General features: G+C 40.8%; 1 protein-coding gene across 9 annotated transcripts in view; it reads left to right on the top strand.

The window, feature by feature from the left end:
• The window catches only part of vav2 (vav 2 guanine nucleotide exchange factor), a 224,623-nt gene that overhangs the window by 47,538 nt on the left and 155,308 nt on the right, over window positions 1–21,777 (top strand). For all 9 annotated transcript variants that reach the window (XM_074617701.1, XM_074617703.1, XM_074617699.1 and 6 more), the window contains exon 2: window positions 20,142–20,258. In XM_074617701.1, the coding sequence (XP_074473802.1) occupies window positions 20,142–20,258 (117 nt within the window). The remainder of the gene's footprint in view (window positions 1–20,141; window positions 20,259–21,777) is intronic.

The following is a 21,777-nucleotide window of genomic DNA, read 5'->3' as shown; positions in this document are numbered from 1 at the left end:
AACTTGAGCTGCAACATCTAATAGCAGTAAACTCCTCCTAATAACAACTTTATAGCTCTAATCTGCTCTCCCTGTTTTCTTTAGGTCACCATACACTCCCGTCTGAAGCTCTCCACTCTGTTATTCAGCAGCTTATAGCAGGATGCCCCTCCCTCAAACTCACTCTCTTTTTTTTTTTTGCCATCTGCTTTGAAATTAATGGGCATGTTGGAAAGTAGGCTAAATCCAGAGTGACAGCTTTTTTTTCTCTCTCCTATTTTTAAAGAGGCGCTGCAGGCAGTGTCCAACTGCGTGGGAGATGGAGAAGAGAGAGCTGGCTTATCAGGCTGTTTCTGCCTCTTAGATTTTCCTCACCTCTGCCCTCCTGAAACCGCGGCACGTAGCATCACTTTAGCTGTTGATGATCGGCCCACGTTGCTCTTTCGCTGATCCCTCAAGTTGTCGGACATGTTGCTCTCACGGCTCAGTCTCTCCTATGAGAATAAACTGATCCTTTTTGGTAGAAAAATTTCTAGGAAATTGTGAGGATTTTGCAAATCCTAGAATTTAGTGTGTAAGGTTAACATATTGCTTCTTATCATGATGGAGCAGGCTGTTCTCATACACTGTTCCACTGGAATTATTTATATATATCATGAAGTCAATTCGTATGTGATCCACATATTCATGAACCAGGAAGTATTGAGAGCGACAAATGCTCTGTAGGGAGGATTAGGTCCGTGTGAAACCATAAGTCAACATTGATTTTTTTTTGTCACCTAACTAATAATGGGTGTGTTGTCAAGTATCAATACATATCAATACGGAATATTTGAAAGGGTTTCAACACTCATTTTCCAAAGTATTGATACACGAGTACCAGCTGCGGGTTCTGCTCTCTCTTCTCTCCGACAGCGAGTTGACACACACACACACCATTATTTATCTTTTAATAAAAATCTAAAATTTCATGCTCGTCAATTTTCCCTCTGGTATCGAAAATGGTATTGAAAATCAATATTTTTCAAGGTATTGTATCGAAGTTAGAAATTTCAGTATAGTGACAACACTATTTCCGGAACCTAAGTAGTTTTGTTACCTAAACCTAACTACCATAAGTAATTTTGTAGCCTAAACCTGAGGAAGTTGTTTCCTGTGAAGACGAACGTTTATTTTGAAAGACTGTATGCATGTAATGAGCAAAAATGTACACATGTTGCTGGACATTCGTAAAAGAACGCATGAAAAATGAGGAATAACTTTTCGTAAAATATACAAATCATTGTATGATGATCCGTTTGATGGGGGGAGATGGCAACAAGCCCCACAAAGCACATCGTTAGATTTAGTTATTAGTTTAGAAATTGCTTAACCTTGGTGGCTTGCTCTTACTCTTGGCGGCACGGTGATGCAGTGGTTAGCACTGCAGTCGCAGGTTCAAACCCGGCTTGGGGCCCTTCTGTGTAGAGTTTGCATGTTCTACCCGTGTTAGCGTGGGTTTTCTCGGGGTTCTCCGGCTTCCTCCAACAGTCCAAAGACATGCCGGTTAGGTTAGTTGTTGACTCTAAATTACCCGTAGGTGTGAATGTGAGCTTGAATGCTCGTCTGTCTCTATGCGTCAGCCCTGGGATAGTCTGGTGACCTGTCCAGGGTGTACCCCGCCTTCGCCCAATGTCAGCTGCGACCCTGACCAGGATAAGCGGTTACAGATAATGGATGGACGGATGTCTTATTCTTGGTAACTTAGTTAGAGCAATACCTAAGAAGCTTGCCTGAGACGATACATTCAGGGGAAATAAACCCCCCATTACACAGTTATGAGCAGGTTTGTTTGTTTGTGGTGATTGAGGGTATAATTTTTTTATTTTACTGGGTCGTAAATTTAATCTGGACTTTATTTTTATGCAGGTCTGATGGGGATTTGTAAAATTGGCATGCATTATTGTAGTTTGATATTATCTGTGGAGTAATTACAAGAGAACAAAAATAATCGTACTCTCACAGATATTTACGAGTCACTGGAGGACTGAACTTTTTCATGATTCATAGCATATTTTTTTCTGGTTTTTCCACTTCATTATTTCATATAGTCTCATCTGAGGTTTACCTTTTTTACAGATATTGTTAAATTACTTTTTAATTTGCTATATCAAGGTTATACGCCACCCAAAATATTCCTCTGTAGTCTCTTAACGTGCAGCGAGCACAAAAACTTGCCTGGAAAAAAATGACTCCTGATGTACATGTTGAATGTTTAATAGTGTTGCATGTGAAGCGCTCCTTGCTGATGCAGCATTTGACATATCTGTTGAATATCAGAATACAGTAGACACGTTTTTAGTGTTATCTTTGAGGTATAAAAAGAAGGAAAACACTGTGCTTTTTTGGGGGGATTTCACACTGCTGTCATGTGGACTTTAGACATTGTATACGGGCTAAAACCTCTAAATATAGAATAGGCACAGTGGTGCATCTGAAAGGCCTAAGCAGCTACATGGGCTCTCTCTCTCTCTCTCTCTCTCTCTCTCTCTCTCTCTCTCTCTCTCTCTCTCTCTCTCTCTCTCTCACTCACTCACTCACTCACTCACTCACTCACTCACTCACTCACTCACTCACTCACTCACTCACTCACTCACTCACACACACACACACAGAGAGACACAGAATATACTCATACATACTCGTTCCATGCTGGAGGCTGAGGGCTCTGATCTTTCCAAAGGTTTCCTCCTGTGGCCCGTGTGCCAGACTGTCTGAAGAGCTGTAGAGGGGCTGGCGTCGCCTCGCCTGCTGGATGAAAAAGACAGTAACATTTGCTTTCCGTGGCACAGCAGCAGCCAGCCTCTTCTCTCCTCCATTCCTCCCCTCCTGCCTCTCTCTCTCTGCCTCTCTCTCTCCCACCTCCTCCTCCTCCTCTCGAGGAGGATTACCGGCAGGAACTGGACGTTTGATCCTGCCTTGCTCTCCGCCGTTGCTATATCCATCTGACAAGGCTCTTTGTATCTCTTTCTCTACCCAGACTTCTGTGTCTCACTCTTGACTGTCTTTTAAAAAAGATAAGAGCTAAGCCCTTTTTTTTGGCTGTCTGCTATTTGATGTCTGAGATTTAGCTCCAGTCTACCTGAGAGCAGGCAGGACAGCTGGGTCACAGATAGGTGAGAAGTTAATTCAATTTCACCAGGAGTGGTGCAGAGAAGATCATAGAGACAGGTGTGGGTAATTTATGACCATCAGATAAAGTGGAAGGGAGCGAGTTATGTAAATGGATAATTAACTGTCATGAAGATGAGAGGTTTTCACAACCAACACTCCCTCTACATCGTTGTATAAGACTCATGAATGCACAAAAAACACCCACCCGTGCCTCCTCCACTTAAGCTTTTTATTCTTTCCACAATGCTTTTATCTCAACAGTGATTAATTGCGGTGGACAGTGCCAACAAGCATTCCAATGTAATTTGCAGGGAAAGTATAAACAGGAAGTACGCTCCCAATACATAATGTTGTTGACTGCGGCTACAGAGGGCGACAGGGTTCCAGAGAAAGTTGTGACAATGTGATGCAATGTGACAGAGGACAGTTTTTGGCTGACCTTAAGCTGTCATGCTAAAGTGTAAACACAGTGGCTTCATTTAGGCCAGAGTGTTGACGTGTTTGAGTCGAGAGAAGCCGCGAAAAAAAAAATACGCCCCCTCAATTTTGGCCCTAATTACTGGGTCGCAAACAGCTCTGGAAAGACCAGCTAGCTGTGACTCATCTGTACTGACACAGGTCTCACAGAACAGTTGTACTTCTGTCTAAATAGCCAGCTCATAAATATTTAGTCCCTTTTTAGATTTATGCTATGTAGTCATTATATATTTTAGAAACTGATAAAATAGACTTTATCAGGGGAAATGTGGGATAAACAGGTGCAGGTTAGAGAACAATATTTTTTTTTATTAATTTTCTACAAAAAAACTTGTTTTATTTGACAAAAAAAATCCAAAGTTCTCAAACTCAGACTTTTGTATGAAAACTACCTAAATAAAATAGTCTAAAAAAATCCATTATTTTGATTGGAATCAGGAGCTATCTGATCAAAGAACAAGTAACCATGATTACAAATGTAGGGAGACATTTTTTAGGGCTGTACAGAATATGTCGAAGCTTCTGAGTTTCATTCATAATGTTGACATTCAAATTCCAAATCAACATTCGAATGCTGTGCAGCTTTTTTTTTTTTTTTGCATGTCTATTCATTCTATTTAAGCCAAGATAAATATTTGGATACACTAATCGGTCTTTCCCTTATATTCAAATATTTCCAATAACTCCTGAGTGAAGTCCAAAAGTCAACATTTATTGAAAAAAGACGGATGTAATAATGTTTTTACATAACACAATATTCTGCTTCAAGTCATATTTGTTGGCCTTTAACCTTTCACGCACTGACGAGTTATATTTCTTAAAGTAAGTTGCTTTAATAAAGAACTCACTGAATCTGATGAATCATTTTATTCAAATTGGGGACTTTGTTCCAGGATTTTTTGAATTTTTTTAAGGGTGTTGATGTCATAAAATATGAAAACAGACATTCAAATCTTCATTTGAAAAACGTCAATAGAAGCTTCGGATGTAAAAAAAAAAATGACATTCGGTACATCCTTACAAATTTCAATACTTAATGATATGGACACATTCCAGTCTGTACTTAATAAGTCTCAAGGTGGTTCAATACCCAGTCCTAATCCTGGCATATGCCTCCCATAATAAGAACGTGTCATTTCCACCACGGAGCCCATAATCATAATCAAAGCTTTTGTTGTCATGATTATTTTTCAGTGGGTCAAACTGTTGCTGTGATCTTCTGAGGTGTCGTGTTATATGAGGTGTTTGAGGTGCTGTGTTATACAATTTTAACAGGCACCTGCCAGCCAATCGAAAACTAGTATTTTGCTTGGTCATTGTATGAAAAACATTAGTCTACACTGGCTGTATTAGAACCATTAGGATGTGGGCATTTTTAAGTGTTCTGAGCAAATAGGATATTATCAGAGTGTGCAAACATGATCGTTGACTTTTCCCAGGCAGCTTCACATGAAAGCAAACTGTACAACACATTTTCAATTGTGTTGCTGTGGTTTCATGTTGCATTCACTTTGGTTGAGTGCCCAGTGGAAAGCTCTCCACTGTCCACTGAGTGGATTTAAACTGCATCTTACAGTATCCACCCCGTCCAATCACTTAATCTGTAAATTGGCTGATTGCTGTATTGTGTGTCGCTGCAAAGCCGCGTGATGATCGAATGATTGTTTATCCAAGCTGTGGGTCTGATGATTAAAGCGGGCTGAGCTCGGCCCCAGAGCCAGTTGGGTAATTAACAGGCTGTTCTCCATGTTAATGGCATTCGTCACCTTGGAGATAATCGCAGCCATCGAGAGCACAGAGCTGCAGCCTCCTGTGTACCTGATAGCCTCCTTAAACAAAGGACTGGCAAACATCAGACCGGCATTAACAATGCTTTCAGCTTTTGGCCTTTTGGCTTTGAACTATAATAATTTCAGATGACATTTTAAAATGTACTTTTGTGTTTATACAAGGTACCAGTGGTGGAAGATATAATCAGACCCTGTTAGTAGCAATCAGGGCTGCAGCTAAAACTTTTTTTTTTATTATCAATTAACCTGTTGATGATTTTCTCGATTGTTCTTTCGGCTTTTATAATGTCAGAAAATAGCAGAAGAAGAATATAATTTTAAACTATGATGTTTTTTTTTAGTAATCCTAACACGTTTGTTGCCTAAACCTAAACAAGTAGTTTTGTTAGGGCTGCATGATTATAGCCAAAATGATAATCACGATTATTTTTATTTTGATCAATGTTAAGATCACAATTATTTATCCTGATTATTAATAGATTTTTCTGGAAAGATATTTGTATTGCACATTTAAACAAAGAGAGCACTGCTTTCAACGTAACATACCTTCCATGTTGTGCTATACGTTACTGTGAATGTACAAATCTTAGCATCAAAATAACACGTAAAATAAGGCGATCTCATTCTTTTAAATGTGGGAAGCTAAAATCGTGTTCTCGATTAATTTTTGATTAATTGTGCAGCCCTAAGTTTTGTTGCGTTTTTTGTTTTGTTTTGTTTCAATTTAAAATGTTAAATCTTGTGTTTAAAACTGCGACGGTAATCTGGAAGAAAATACATTTCTGCCCGAAACATTATTGAGAATGCAGTGTAGATATATGGGAATGTAATTTTGTAGGAGACAGGGTTGTAACATGATATTAATATTTAATTGTTTTAATATCACGGTTATAGTCAATACCGTTAAATCGCAACACCCCATATCACAATTTCAACAAACACAAGGTGACATCCTCAGATTGCTTTCTTTTTTCCAACCAACAGTCCAAAACCCAAAGACACTAATTATAAAAGAAGACTGCCCGATATACTCACAAGGTTTGTTAGTGAAGGCACATTGGGTGACGTAACATAATATACAATAAATGTGCAAGTGACACTGAGGGAGGATCATCATTGATAACTTGCGTTGTATAATTTTGCCAAGTAGCGAAACATAAAATATTTTACACAAAGATAAAGTTCAGATAAGGATAAAGTTTGAGCCAGTATCAGTCTTTTTCAGTAAGCCATGCAAGATGAACACGTAAATCGGTTCAGATTTCAATTCCTTGTTATTTCTTGGGACATGTATGTATCCGCCCCAAGCTCACACAGCTCTGCCAAAGATTATTTAAAACCGAGAGACTTAATGTGATGTGAATGCACAGTTAGGATCTTTATCTAAGTTTTAGATAAAGATCCTAACTGTGCATTCACAGGCCATTAAGTCTCACACTTTTAAATAATCATTGCTTAGATTCTAAATAATGTTTTTACCTTGTGTATGATACTAGCATTTGTTTTGTGTGGGGGAACAAAAAGTGAAAGGCAACGTATCTTATGGGGGATCTAAATGGACGCAATGGGCCTTAAGTTGCGAGGGAAACTTGCTGGGGAAAAAGATAGATGCAGTCTTCCTCTCCCCGGCCCGATGTCATAAATTACCTGGCCATCGATCCGTGGGTGTCTGGGATTCTCGGCGGACCTCCTTCTCACATTCATCAAGCGTTGAGTCTGTAGCTAAGCCTGAGTAGAAATGCCTCCAACACACACTCCTCGTCTGAGCCTCAGCAGCATGGCCTGTTGCTTGGATACAACACAGATTCGTATTTACTTGAAGAGTGGGTAGAAGCTGGAGGAGTGCAATATGTTTTAGCATATTGGTATGTGTTAGATGTTTGATTTTGATTGAGATCGTTTAAAGTAGGGCTGCAAAGAGTCGGTAAAATTTCTGGAAAATTTTCCAAGGGAATTTTAGGAAATTGTACACAATTTCAAAATAAAATTCTTACCTTTTTTAGTGTAATTATTTGGGGGAATATAAACAAAAGCAATAGCTCTCATGACATGTCTTGGTTAAAAGTATGCCCATTTAATTGAATTGTAACCGTGCACTGCATTTAACAGCACACTCTTCCATCACATGTACAGATCATTTGCTATCATCCCATTAAATAGGAATTCAGTAAATGTAACCCCTCTGCATGCACAGTGCATTCTCCCATCACATGTGCAGCCCACACTACTGCCAACACTACTGCACTGTCTGAGCCAAAGCGCTACATGTTTTCATGTAAGTTTTGATTATATTATTGGGGTGAGCAGAAGGTAGTAGCCTAAAGCAAAATACACAGTTTAAAACTAGTTAACACCTTCTGCTGCTTTTGTTAGGTAGCTTTTACCGTGTGGGATGTAGCTCGATTGAGCACGCTAGTTTGTTTTTCTAGTTTTAATTGATCTGTTTCCATTCATTCTTCATTGCAGAACATTTATTTTATAAATTAGTTGTTCACTTTCAACTAGGGCTTTGTATTGGCAAGAATGCGGCGATACGATACGTATCATGATACAAAGGTAACGGTTCAATATATTGCAATACTGTAAGCAAGGCGATGTATTGCGATTATTTTTTCAAATCTAATTTTAGGAAAACTGTCATAATATAAAGACACACCACCATAGGCTATGTAACCTATAAAATTGGAGTAAAAAAAGTCTCTATGTGAAATGGCTACTATGGGGACTAACCAGAAATAGCCATTATATTTCCATTTTATTCCCGTTATTTCCATTTTATTCCCTTTTATTTATTCCATTTTATACCCTTTTATTTATTCCATTTTATTCCTTTATATTTCCATTTTATTCCCGTTATTTCCTGTTAATTCCCATGGGAAATTTCCACCTTGAATTTCCCGGAATTTTGCTGGGGTTCAAAGTTTTTAAACAAGAGTTTCAGTAAGAAAAAAAAATGTATCTACAGTATTATGTCTGTCTTGAGGCTGATAAGGCTTAAGACTGCCCCAGCAACAATCTAGGAATGAAACACAGGACAGCCATCAGGCCATGCAGGTGGATGGTGATGATATTTATTGTATGCTGCTGTGAGAACCAGCTCCCTCCTATTTGAAAGTGCAAATGGAGATAGAGGCGGTCATGCAAAGGTGAAGCCTCTCTTGCACAAAACAAAAACATCAAAAACAAAAGTAGAAAATCGTGCGTGTCGTTTTTTTTTTTTTTTTTTTTTTTTACCACTTCAGAGGAAAGAAGCTTTATGAATTATTACTGGTCCACAGAGAAAGGAGAGAAAAAAACATATTAAAGGCCAGAGGAAATTGAAAACTCAGGTCAGGTAGAATTAAGATGAAAATAGTGAAAGCTTTTTTTCCCCCACTTTTGTCTTTAACCGCCGTTCTCTCTCTTTCATCTCCGCATCTGAAGCTCACTCATAAACACACCTTTCCCTGGACCAGAGTTACATGTCGATGACATTTCATACCAAGAGTTATTATACACTTATCTTTTAACCATGACGACGAAGGTCCCCTAACTATAACCAAGTAGTAATTTTGTTCTTTAATTTGGAGGACTACATGCATATTCAAGGGTGCCCCAAATAAATGAATGAACAACTATCTTGATAACCATACTTCCAGTTTTAAATCCACTATTGATAACCAAACTATAGGTCTGTCCTCGAAGAAATTCTTAGTCGACTAACACTCATACGATTTTGTCCACTAATTGATTAGTTGATTTAATCGACAGATCTGTGAAACTGAGTTTCTCCACTAAGAATCACACAAAAGCACCACTTTAAATCTTGTGTTTACCAGAGATGTGCTCATAAGTTTCTTGGAAATGAGTCATCCATCATGAAAAAAGCATAAAAAAAAGACTAAAGAAATATTAATCAAATAAGACCAAAATGATTGATTAGTTGACTAGTCGACTAAGAGGGTGCGGCCCTACCAAATTATGTGATGATGTAGTCAGAATGCCCTGTCAAAGTCCTCTGCATGCAGGATAGGAGGTCAAATTGAGCCTCTCATTTCTACCTTTCACTCTGAAATATTCAAAATTCTGGGGAAATCTGACTGACTAATTGCTTTGTAAACAAGACTCTACAGCTTTACTAGCAGCTCTGTGAGGCTGCACTTAGGCACAGCTGTGCTTTGACCTAAATGCTAATGTCAGATGCTAAAAAGTCAGAGACTCACCAATATCATTAGGATTCATGCTCTGGGAACCATGCGAGTCAGGTGGATTTTTTTCTGAAGGTAGGCACACCTCAATCCATTCCTCCATGGTAGTGACTTGAAGGGAGCCCCCAAACTGTCGAAACTCTACGGGAATGTTAAGGTTAGGCATTGACCTCAAATAGTTAAGGTTTGGCATTGACCTTGAATAGTTACGTTTAGGATAGGTCGTCGGGCAGCGAGTCTCACGTGAGTTTTTGCAAGGTTTTGCAGATCTCAGATCAGATTTCACAGTTTGTAGGCTTTCTTCTAGACACAGCTCTCCCCCATAGTAGCTGACATTAATTATTACACGGCTGTGTTGAATTCTCGATTCTGATTGGTCAATCACGTCGTTCTTCGGTCTGCTATTTCTTTATAGCAGACTGTTGCTGTGTATAGCAGACCGTGGCTGTGGCTCAGTTCTGATGTCGGACTCTGGCGGACCGTTTTTGTGTCAAATTATTGATTTCTTAAGTAAGTAGCTATGTCATAAGCGGGATAATGTACAGCTAGCGGGTCATTGTTGTGAAAGAAACCCCTTCAGGGCTTCGTGTCAGGGTTTCTTTCACAACAATGCCCGGCTTGCTGTACATTACCCCTTACATGTTTCCATTTTGTAGCAGCTAACGTTGTTACTTTGTATCTGTAATCTGTTTCCCCCTGTGACCCTGTCGCTAAGCAACCATGACAGCACATTGAGTCAAAGGTTATTTTTCTCCGACGCAGCGTGATACTTCAAGTGCAAAGGAATTAGATGTCATAACTGTGGTATGTGGGTATTGTAACATGGCTATGAGCCAATGAGATTGCATGGTCTGAGCTACTTGTTTCATAAATGGCCATGCATTGCTAAAAATTTGTATATATAGTATTAACGTTGAATCAACATCTAATTAAACCATTCAAATAATAGATGATAAACTGTAAATATCATATACCGGCTGGCATTTTGAAGCTCCCCCACAAGTTGGAAAAACTAGCCCCTACTCCTCTTCCTCTCCATTATCCATGAGAGCGGTTCCTTTGTTCCTATATATGTGGTCGTTTCCGCTTCAGCAGAGAGAGGAAAGAGCCGTACCTTGAAGACATGTCACTCCTCTTTCTTCCCACCATTCACTCTCTCCCGCTCAAAAGCTTTTCTTTCCCAGGAAGGGGGTCTCCTTTTTAGTTTAGCTTCAGGATCACCGCGTCTCTATTCCCACGAATGACCTAATATGTGTCCGTGTGGCGAGCATGTTACTGATGGCATGTTACAGCAGTTCAAACTCACGCTTTCTTCCTCTCGCTGTGTGCTTTTCTTCTCAGGCTTTTGCCCTACATGCAATTAGAGAGCGTGCTTGTGTTTTTCCCCGAGTAGCCAGTGTAAAGGTGAAGGTGGACTTGATTTAATTATGTAGTCACGCTCTACAATCGTGGTGACTTTTCTCCCTCCAGAGTCTATGCTCTGAGCTGAATTATGGTCCTTTTGTAATGGAGATTAACCTCACTAAAAACCGTACTTAGCCTATTTAACTTCCATATTTTAACACGAGCCACGTATAGCCCTCGCTGCCGAAGCAGTTCTGCATCGTCTGCCGAGGGTTGTACGCGATTTAAAACTGTGGTCAATCCATGCCTGCTTACAGGCTTTTAGGGGTAATAGGATAAGATTAACACATTTGCATACTATTGCGATGCATTATTCATGCAGTGTCTTCTTCTCTAATTTGCAGGAGCAGGGCCTTTCTCCTCACTGACTTTAACATCTGGGTGACCTGGAAGTGGGGCGGAAAAGCCCCAGCGCTCATTAATCCCCTCTGGGTGTCACCCGGCACATGCCACCCTAAACATTTACTAACGTGGTAGAGAGGGGCGTACCTACTCCTCCAAAATATACATATTCCCCTTTTTCATTTCAAGCTATTTGAAGTCTGAGTTCAATGTTTACAGTCTTCTCTTTTTCCAACCCTTGCAAGTTTTTTAAGCTGTGTGAAACTCAGAGGAACCATTTGCTGGTTTAAAATATTCATCAAAGCAAATATTGATTTCAATTAAGGGAATTCAGAGATCACAGAGGAGGAAGTCCGTGCTCTCTCGAAAAACATCTGGATTGATTTGCTTTGCGTGCTTTAAATAGAAGAAGATGGCAGACTGACAGGAGTGAGTGCGTCATCCGTGGACGTTGTTATTGGTTAATGCCTGTTGGTGACCTGTGGGACACAAAATCGAAGCTCCAGATTATAATAAGGTGACTCTGGTACAGTATTCACATCATGTGGAATTAATACCCAGACAAAGGCAAACCAGGAATATATTATCATTGCTATTCGCTAAGCTTTATCTGTGTTATTAATAAAATAAATAAATATGTCGACCCTTTAATACCCACCCATTAAAACAAATGGACTATTTCTGACTAGTAGACCCTTGAGTTGACTTTCGGCATAAATTTTTCAAAGATTTATTATAGCATTGGACTGCCAGGCTACCTAGAGGGTAAGGAGTCTCAGAAGTGTGTGTTGCTGTGTGTGTGAGTGTGTGTTGTTAATGCACTAACAGTATTTGGATGACGTTGTATTCTAGCGTCTTTTAGGAGAATATTAACTGTCTGTACTAATGAAACCTGCAGGGTGTCTGCAGGTATGCCTTTCAGGCTACATTCAGCGCATATACTGTAAGAAGTGGACGTAGTTGACTGTAACATCACCCATTGGTTTGTGGACTGGCGTTTTGAAGCCTCAAGTTCGGCATTTTGGCCGTCGCCATCTGAGTTTTTGGCCATTGCCATGTTGGTCTTTTGCAACCAGAAGTGACACGAGAGGGTGGAGCTAAGTACAACCGAACACTGAATAAGACATTTTTGGCAACCAAAAAGGTTAAAGTTATTAACTTTCATGAACTGAAAACACAGGATTAAAGTTGTAAGACAAAAACATAGACAACACCCACACCGGGCAACGCTGTGGTAGCGACCTGTCAATCACAAGGTAGCCCCGCCCTAAAGCATTCCCTGCTTTATGGTCTATTTGACTCTTAATGGGACATTAATTTACTAAATGAACATCATGCTGTATTGAAGAAGACTTGAAACTAGCGATTGAGACCATAAACTCATGTTTACAATGTTTACTGCGGTAATAAATCAGGGGAGAAGTAGGGTCATTTTCTCATAGACTTCTATACAATCAGACTTTGGAACCAGAGGAGTCGCCCCCTGCTGACAGAAGAAACTTCAGCATTGGCTTCACTTTTCAGACCCGGGAGTTGCCCACTGATTCAGCCCAAAAAATCTCGAACCAACATGGTACGGCAACCTGTATGTAGCCTGATAGGACAAACTCAGGGCTAAAAAAGCAGTTCAAGTATTTGAATTATCTTTGTGATGGGGTATATTTTTTGAAAATGACAGTTTATTCTATTAATACATAAATTACAAGTGCATATTAATGTGAATTTCATAGTACGAGAAGTCTGTGAAAGTAGAGCGCTATCACCCTGCAGGAAGAAGAGCTTTTTCAAGAGAGGATTTTACATTTTTTCATTTTTTTTTGTAGCTGTTTAACAAATGTAAGCTTTTCAAACGGAGTGAGATATTACCAGGCTAGTATAATAGACATTTGCTGCACTGTAGAGCCAAGCGTTTGGATGAGGTTTATTTGGAAAAGGTTGAGTGCTGATCACTGCCAGAGAGGCATAAATCTCCCCCCTTACCAGAAAGCAATCAACACCCTGGCTGTGGGATCATTAACCAAACTTGGAGGTTTACGAGATCCATCATCACCTCTACCTGGCACGTGTGTGTGCACATTTGTGTAGTAGTGTGTGTGTATAGATTGTCAGAAATAGCTCAGCCAGGCTTTATATGTGATCACGTGAGCTGCACTGTTGCTGTTTTCTCACCTGCTGAGAGCTCCCTTCCTGTTGTTCTGAAGGTGCAGAAAGATTCACTGCCGGAGACACAACATGGGGGTATGATGTGTGTGTGTGTATACTTGTGTGTGTGTGTGTGAATGAGTATTTGGCTGCCTCACTGTTCCCAGACAGGCATCAGTCTCTTTCATTGACTCCAGATCTCTGACTGGCTGTCTGAGTATCTGATCATCTGTCTGACTCAACTCAGTGTGCTGGTTATAAATCCTCCTACCTTCTCCTCATAACAAAACTAACACCTTACTGTTTTGTTTCATTGATTTCATTCCCAAATCATCCTTTTTATTTTATTTTTTTTAATTTATTTTCCTTTTTTAATTTAAAATGTTTGGGGGAGGAGGAAATATGGATGGAGAGCAACTTTTTTTTCAAGTTAAGCAAGTTTACGTTCTCCAGAGTCCTGAACAGTAGACTGCTCTTCATTGATTTTCTCTGCTAGAGATCAAGATGCCGTCTTTGTTTGGGTTATGAGTCGGAAATGATGCGGGAAGTGGACTTATTCTTTGGTCATGGAGAGGAAAGTCAGTGTTTGTCTGTTGCTTGACGTTCTCAACAACGGACTGCAGACACGAATTGTTCATCTCGCTAATTATTTCACGAAGCACCTGTACGGGGGGCCGTTACGTTTCTCCCGGGGCCGGGTGAACGACTCTCAAATTGACAAAAACGATGCTCTTTTTCTTTTGATGATTTAATAAATTTTATTAAATTAGAACTAACGGCTTATTTCCCAAGATGAACGAAAGCGTTATCTCCACCGTGGGAAATAAGATGAGCCTGAGCCAAGTACATGATGTTTATCTGCTGCAACTGTATCTGCAAGCCACGCCTCAGTGCTCCTTTGATCGTGTTTGGAATTGTTCTGTTTTGTTTGACCAGAGTTCTGCATTTCTTTGTTTGTCTCATGATTCAACTTGTGGTAGCAGGATAGAACAAATACATCAGGGTTCACTGATAAGGCGTTATGGCTAGAAAAAAAAACATGTTCATGTTCTGCATTGTTACTGAAGCTGCTATTTTCTCTGTTTGCACTCCCTTATGTGTTTATATATTTAATAGGGCTGTCAAATCTAACGCGATAATAACATGTTAACGCAAATTAGTTTTAACGCCACTGATTTCTTTAACGCAACTTGCAATTTTGATGTTGTAGCAGGCTCAGTTTTAAAGCTAGAGTGAAGATACTGGTATCATATGAAACTAGAAAACCACGTCATCGTAGCTTGTCACGAAGGAGGCTAAATAACGTTCTAAACTTGCGCTAAATCTGGCGAGGAAAAACTGGCTTGGCCATTTTCAAAGGAGTCCCTTGACCTCTGACCACAAGATATGTGAATGAAAATGGATTCTATTGGTACCCACGAGTCTCCCCTTTACAGACATGCCCACTTTATGATAATCACATGCAGCTTTGGGGCAAGTCATAGTCAAGTCAACACACTGTTGTTGCCTGTTGGGCTTGGGTTTGCCATGTTATGATTTGAGCAGCTTTTTTTTATGCTAAATGCAGTACCTGTCAGGGTTTCTGGACAATTTTTATCATTGTTTTGGGTTGTTAATTGATTTTCCATAATAAATATATACATACATTTGCATAATGCAAGCATATTTGCCCACTCCCATGTTGAAAAGAGTATTAAATAATTGAGAAATCTCCCTTTAAGGTACATTTTGAACAGATACAATATGTGCAATTAATCTGGATTAACTATGGACAATCATGCCATGAATACCAATTCATTAATTGCATTATATACTTATACTTTTGAACCAGAAACTCTGCTTTTGTGTGCAGCTTTGTGTCTCTATACCACCAGACACAAAGCACATCCTTTCTTTTTTATTATTTAGTTTTTTAATTTGCATCATGTGTGTGTGAATCGATATCAGCTAATTGGTCCAGGAAACAGGTTCTGATTAGATCAGTCGTCTTGCTCTAGTTTCTCAGCCTTACCTGCAGCTTCCTCCTCTTTTGCTCGTTCACCCCCACGGGTTGTGTTCTCTTCCCTGACACCACAGAGCTTTAGTTTTGGCAAAACAACCCACCTTTCCCTCCTCCTCCTCCTCCTCTTCCCCGATCTTCCACATCCCCACATTTCCCTGCACCCTATTTCCTCAATTTGCGGTTGTTCAGTTTTTTTTACGAGGAAGCTCTAATTTGTATCTCCTCAGATATGAGCATGTAGGAGTGTGTGCAGATAAGGACCACCCTCCCAGAGGAATAATGCATTATTCTCCGTGTGATGTGGCGTAGTGATACGGTTGAAGGGCTTGTCAGGGATGTGACGGGTCTTTGTTACCTGACTCTTTCCCCTTTGCTGCTCCGCTCCCTCCTGCTTCCTTCCTCCTCTGCGCTCTCTCTCTCCTCTTCCCCGCCTTTCCCTGACAACAAGTCTGCCTCTTTTAAGAGTTGTTTGCTCTCGACTGAGAAGTCAAAATCAGAGCCGTCGCTCCAGTGGAGCACACGAAGCCACCGTGTAAAAAAAAAAATCTACTACCGTACTACAGCTGAGACCACAGGCAGTGTCTCTTTCAACCTCATATCTCCCTCCCTCTTCCTCATTCTCTTTCTATCTCTTCCTGACCTTCTCTTTTCATCTTTTTTCCCACCCTGAAGGGATCTTTTATAATTTGTAAAAAGCTGGATTCTGTATACATATTTACAGGGTTGGATCTGATGAATATTGCACTTGCTGGTGGCACCTTAAAGCCTTGAGAAAGACAATTTTAGCAGCCAGTCAAAGCGCTAAGTGAGCCATGAGTAACGAGGCTGACACAAGGGTAGCTTCAAATGGCAAACACTCGAAGCAAGTGGTAAACACTTCTACACGCAGGCATTTATATTGCATGTGTCCACACGCACGTTTTTTTTTTCTGTCTGTGTGGGAAGATGAGTTTATACAAAACACTGTATTCCACTTCTGTTCAACAATCTATTGCTTTGTGACACCGGTGAAAAAAAAGAGATTGTTTTGCAGACTTAAAAGAGTCTTAGCCGACAGGTGCACAACAAAAAAAGAACCAATAATGTAATTTCCAAAAAAAGGGAACAAACACCTGCACGCCGTCTTCACTTGCAATCAACTTTTATTGTAATGTTTTAGTCGTAAAACCATACGTGGTACATTGTTGCTTGAAACAACAATTGCATGGGTTTTGGAGTAATGAAATGGATTAAAACAGTATTACAGTAATGATCCAATCTGCAATCCTGAAAAAGAAAAGTTTAATCAGTTGCAGTTACTGAGAAAAAGCAGGTTGAAATGAGACGTTCTTGCGTGTTTTGAAGTAGGGTTGCAACTGATGATTATAAAATGTGTGACAAATACTCATCACACAGTTCCTTGAGGCCTGGGGATGCACCGATCCGACTTTTTCGTCTTTTTGAGTTAGTTGAAAGCCTGTTTGGTCGCAAACTATCTAGGGTGCCTCCATACGTCAGTGGTGTTTGACGAGTTGGGTTATAGATAGCCGATCCAGCTATTTGAGTCAGTATCGGCCCGATATCCGATCTGGTATCGGTGCATCTCTATTGAAGCCGTCTGACATAAAAGGCAGAAAAGCTGGAAATTGATTTTTCTTCTTCTTTTTTTTTACTTGACAAATTGAACAAGTCCATTATTAAAATAAATGATTTCCTGCCAGTGTACTTATAATTGAATCACCTAATTGTAAAAGCAATTGCTTGAAGTAAAAACAATCATGTTCTATGTATACACATGTGTATACGGGAATTATTTCAACCTTTTAAATTCTATCAGCATTGTAGTCCGTTTAGTACAGTCTGTGTGTCTGAGATTGCTCTGTGCGTAAAATGCACTCACGACAGATGAAAAGTGGAGGAATACCTGCGCCTGTAGCCTTGAGAGTGTGTTGCAGACCACAGTAGTGAGGTAATTCCAGATGGATTGTTCTAAGGGCGGCCTCAGCCTAAGGAGATGACCGCAGCCTGTTTATTCCCAGATGCACTCACACTCTCCACTCCACAAGAAATGCTCTTTTTTTTTTCATCAAGATCATAGCAATTCTCTCTACCCCTATCCCGCCTTTCTTATCGGCAAACATACATTAGAATGTCAGACACATCTCCTCCCTCCTGATCCATATCAGCAGAGCCTCTCTCTCTCTTTCTCTCTCCCACAAACCACTCCAGCAAATGTTACCTTTTCATATCTGGGCTGAGAAAATAAGCTTTTTTTTTCTTCTCCTCCTCCCAAACTGCACGTGAGGATCTGCAGACACGATAACCTTCGCCGCTGAACTGCAAATGTCACTTCGGCTGGCCAACCAATCGCATTTCTTGTCACCGGCCGGCACTGCTCTCTTATGGGGTTCACGCCCATGACACTGGGACTGAGCAGATGTGCACACATGAATGAGAATGAGTCAGCGGGGCTCTCAGGTGTGGCCGGGAGAGGCCGACTGAAATGCCACTAAATACCAAGAAACCGTATCAGATGAAACTGTGCTTCTTTTTTTTTTAATCTGAACATTTAGTGGAGTGGTAACAGTTGATTTTTTGCAGCGTTTTTCTAAAAGCTAATTAGTGATTATGATGCAGATGATGTCTCACATGGTCAATTGTAGCAACAGGAAACACTGAGGCTCATCAAGCTGCATGCAGTAAGGTTTAAATGAGAACATTGTGCACTTCAATGCCTGCGGAGTGGGGATGCTCTGCAGCATACTAGTGTACCTGGAAACCCACTCGTGCTGTTGTTGCCGCCTGAAGGCGTGCAGACATCACCCAAACTGGAGGTGTGACCAGCGAGGCTGCTGGTTGTTTTACTATTGTATGCAACAGCCATTACTGGCATGATGCACATGTTGCCATTGCTTTCATTTGAATAGGCAATCAAGCATTTTGTTCTACGTAAGCGCTCTCGCTCAAATCTCTTTTTTGTGTATATCCTGCTGCCATGACTATAGCGCTCACGCACGGAGAAATGAAAGGGCATATCTGAGCAGCACCTGGATTTACATGCTAGGTAATGTGTTCTTCACACACAAGAAGATGGGAGGCAGTTATGCTTATCATTAATATTTCAATACTCCTCCGTTGGAGTTATTGGTCTGCTCCCCGGCCCTGAAGGTTTATCTGCGTGATGGCATATTTTAGGGACTGGGAGTGTCCGTATTTGTGTCCAGAGAGTATTTATTATGCAGTTTATGATGAGTATTCTTGGCTGCTGGGGGGAAGGTCTCTGTGAACTCCATCATTCTCTCCACGTTAACTCTCAGTCTCAAGGTGGAATGTGCTTTATTTAGCCATTGTTGAAAAAGCAGATACCAATAAGTTATTATTTGCCAATATAATGGCGTTGCCATTGTATCTGTCAGGCTCTAGTTCATATATTCTTTCTACTAGAGTAAACGGTGCAGATTAGACATATTTGTTTTAACCTTTGTAGATTGCAACCAGTGGGCAACCTCCGGGTCTGTAAAGTGAAGCCAATGGGGCGTGGCTACTTTGTGGCTGACAGGTCGCTACCACAGTGTTGTCCTGTTTGGGGGTTGTCTGTGTTTTCATCTTAGAGGCTTCAAAACGGTAGTCCACAAACGGGTGTATGCACAATGGGTGACGTCACGGTGACTACGTCCACGTCTTATCTACAGTCTATGGTTACAAAATTTAAGAGATTTGTCACACACAATAGTAAATGCATTCTTAAAAGCTGAGATTAAGAAAAGGGATGGTGTGCTCTTTCTTGTGATTTTGTGAGTTGTTAATCCCATTCAACTGGTGCCTGCTTGACTGCCTCTCTGTAGCACCTTATCTGTATCTCTAAATACCCTGAAGTGATCGGCTCTTGTTCCCTTTTCTAAATATTTAACTCTGACTATAAAACCAATTTTACTTATTAAAGGGGCCTTCACTAAATGCTACAGCTTCTTAAGGCCCTGACAGACCAAGCCGACAGTCAGGTGCAGAACGTACGTGGTAGCTGGCTGTCAGCTGTAGTCTTTGTGGTGTGTTTGAGTACAACATTTTGGCCAAGACAAAGGCAACGTTAGGCGACTCAACGGGTGGCCTTTGTCGCCGCTAATTCTTTAATGTTGGCTTGGTGTGTCCCCAGCTTTAAAGATAGCTCCATGTGATGCATGGTTGTTGTTTGTCTGATTTGTGACCTGCGACCTTTTCAGTGTGAGGCCAGTTTCTCAATCCAGCTTTGCCCCCCGGGGGGCAGGTCTGTGCCGGGGGGCTTGTCTGAAGACACCTCGTCTCTGCTCTGATGTCAGGCTCCTCTTGTGGCTCTCCTTATCTTGATCAGAGAGGCAGCCCATCAGCCTCAGGAGCAGCAATCAGCTCCGCTCACCTTCTGGGGCAGAATAATAATCACACGTACACCAGGAGAGGATCAAATGAAGAGCCTGCCAATCATCAAGCAGGAAATTAAACATTTACACAAATGCTGTTGCATTGATGGAGGATATTAAACAGACTGCTGGAACATGTTTCTTAGGGCAAATAATTCTGCTTGTTTAATCATACCGTTACAACACTGGTATGAATCCAATATGTTAGCTGGAATTGCTGGAATTATGTATGCAATATTCAGTTTGGGCGTGCATTTATGCTTTGTTTTTTTTTGTCTTCCTTCTTTTGTAGTTCCTGTGTTTGAAGAACATCCGGACATTTCTCAAGGTGTGCCACGACAAGTTTGGCCTGCGCAACAGTGAGCTGTTTGACCCTTTTGACCTCTTCGACGTCAGGGACTTCGGCAAGGTGAGTTAAACATCAGGCTTATGATGGATGCTCTACTTTTCAGCCTCCAAAAAACGCTCTGCACTTGAACTGACACTGTGATCTGCTCAAAAAATGATACTGCCCACAGGCTACATTCTGGTTACAGTACAGCGTGCTCTAACTTAGAGACATGCCGCTGCTTGTGTCCCTGATAATACCATTTACAGCAGGAGTGATGTCCTTCTGTTGTCAGATGAAAAGCTAAGATGTGGTGCATGATATTTTTACGGTATCTATGTGCTGACATGCTGCGTGCATGTGTGTGGCGGAAGACTACAGGCATGTGTGAGTTCATCTACAGTACAGCACGTCATGTCCATGTGAGTTGCTTTGGGTTTAAAGATAGTTCAAAGTCAAATCTGTCTGTTACATTAACTCCAATATGGTGCGGGGAGCTCAGATGAGACGGTGCAACACTTCCGGGTCAGCAATCTCATCTCCCGACACCGAGAGACTAGAGTTGAACTCGAACTCTGCTTTCTAGCAGTCTGCTGCTAGAATGCAGTGTGTGGTGTGTGTTGTTGGCTCAGCAGTAAATGTGGCTGACTCACTCGCACATCATTAGCTTTATGGAGAGTTTTTTACGGGGTATTCAAGTGGATTTTTGTATTTATTAAATGGGTAGTCATAAGGCCGCTGCCCGCAGGGTCTATTTTTTCCCCTGCATTCTGGCAGAGGTTTATAGGGACATGGAAACTTTGTTGGCACACACTTCCGGAAGGAGAGTCGAACTGCTGCTCTTTTTTTGCATTGAAAGGTGGTTCAGTATCTCATCAGGGTGCCTCATGGAGATGGTCTGGTTATGTTTTTGTTTTAGCAGTGCAGTGTGTGTACAGTTTAGGCTGTCATTGGTGAATAAATGCTACAACTCCTCAAGACACAAGCCAAGTTCTCGTGTATTGTAGGATTTTTCCATACATGACTTGGCGCGTCGGCCCAGCATGGCAGGGCGTCTCCATTACAACAGAACATGTACCCATGGCTGTGACTAGTGGTCAAAGAAGCGGCTGTAAAATCGTGAAAAACACATTTCATTATTTTTATTATTTAAAAGCTTTTATTCTGAAGCAGCAAAATCAGGAAACAATAATTTTGCCCCCTCTCTACGACGTACGATCAATAATGCAAAAAGTACCATAATGCATGATAATTTGACCATTTTGTGACGCCTACAACTAGTAGTTGGTTTTAGTCTGTGTTGCCTCATTTTTATTCATTTCTAGGTAGTGAATTATGGATCCTACGTCGTCTTCATTTATTCATCTCTTTCCACATGAGTTTTTTCCAGCCAATCATGCTTGGTGTGTAGGCTATGATGTTGATGAATGTGACTCGCGATCACGGCTGTCGTTCGCCGCTCGGTGCTTATTTGAAGAAGCTTATTGTACACGAGATAGCTAAGCTGCTGCATCAATGTGAGATTGAGGAAGTAGAGTTGAGAAAATGAGTGCTGAAAAATTGTCAGACTGATGGACTTCCATGCATCATAGCTACTTGT

The sequence above is a fragment of the Sebastes fasciatus genome, chromosome 19 (genome assembly GCF_043250625.1).
Source record: "Sebastes fasciatus isolate fSebFas1 chromosome 19, fSebFas1.pri, whole genome shotgun sequence".
Taxonomy (NCBI): Eukaryota; Metazoa; Chordata; class Actinopteri; order Perciformes; family Sebastidae; genus Sebastes; species Sebastes fasciatus.
Note: the sequence above shows the minus strand (reverse complement) of the source record. Positions and strands in the feature narration are given on the sequence as shown.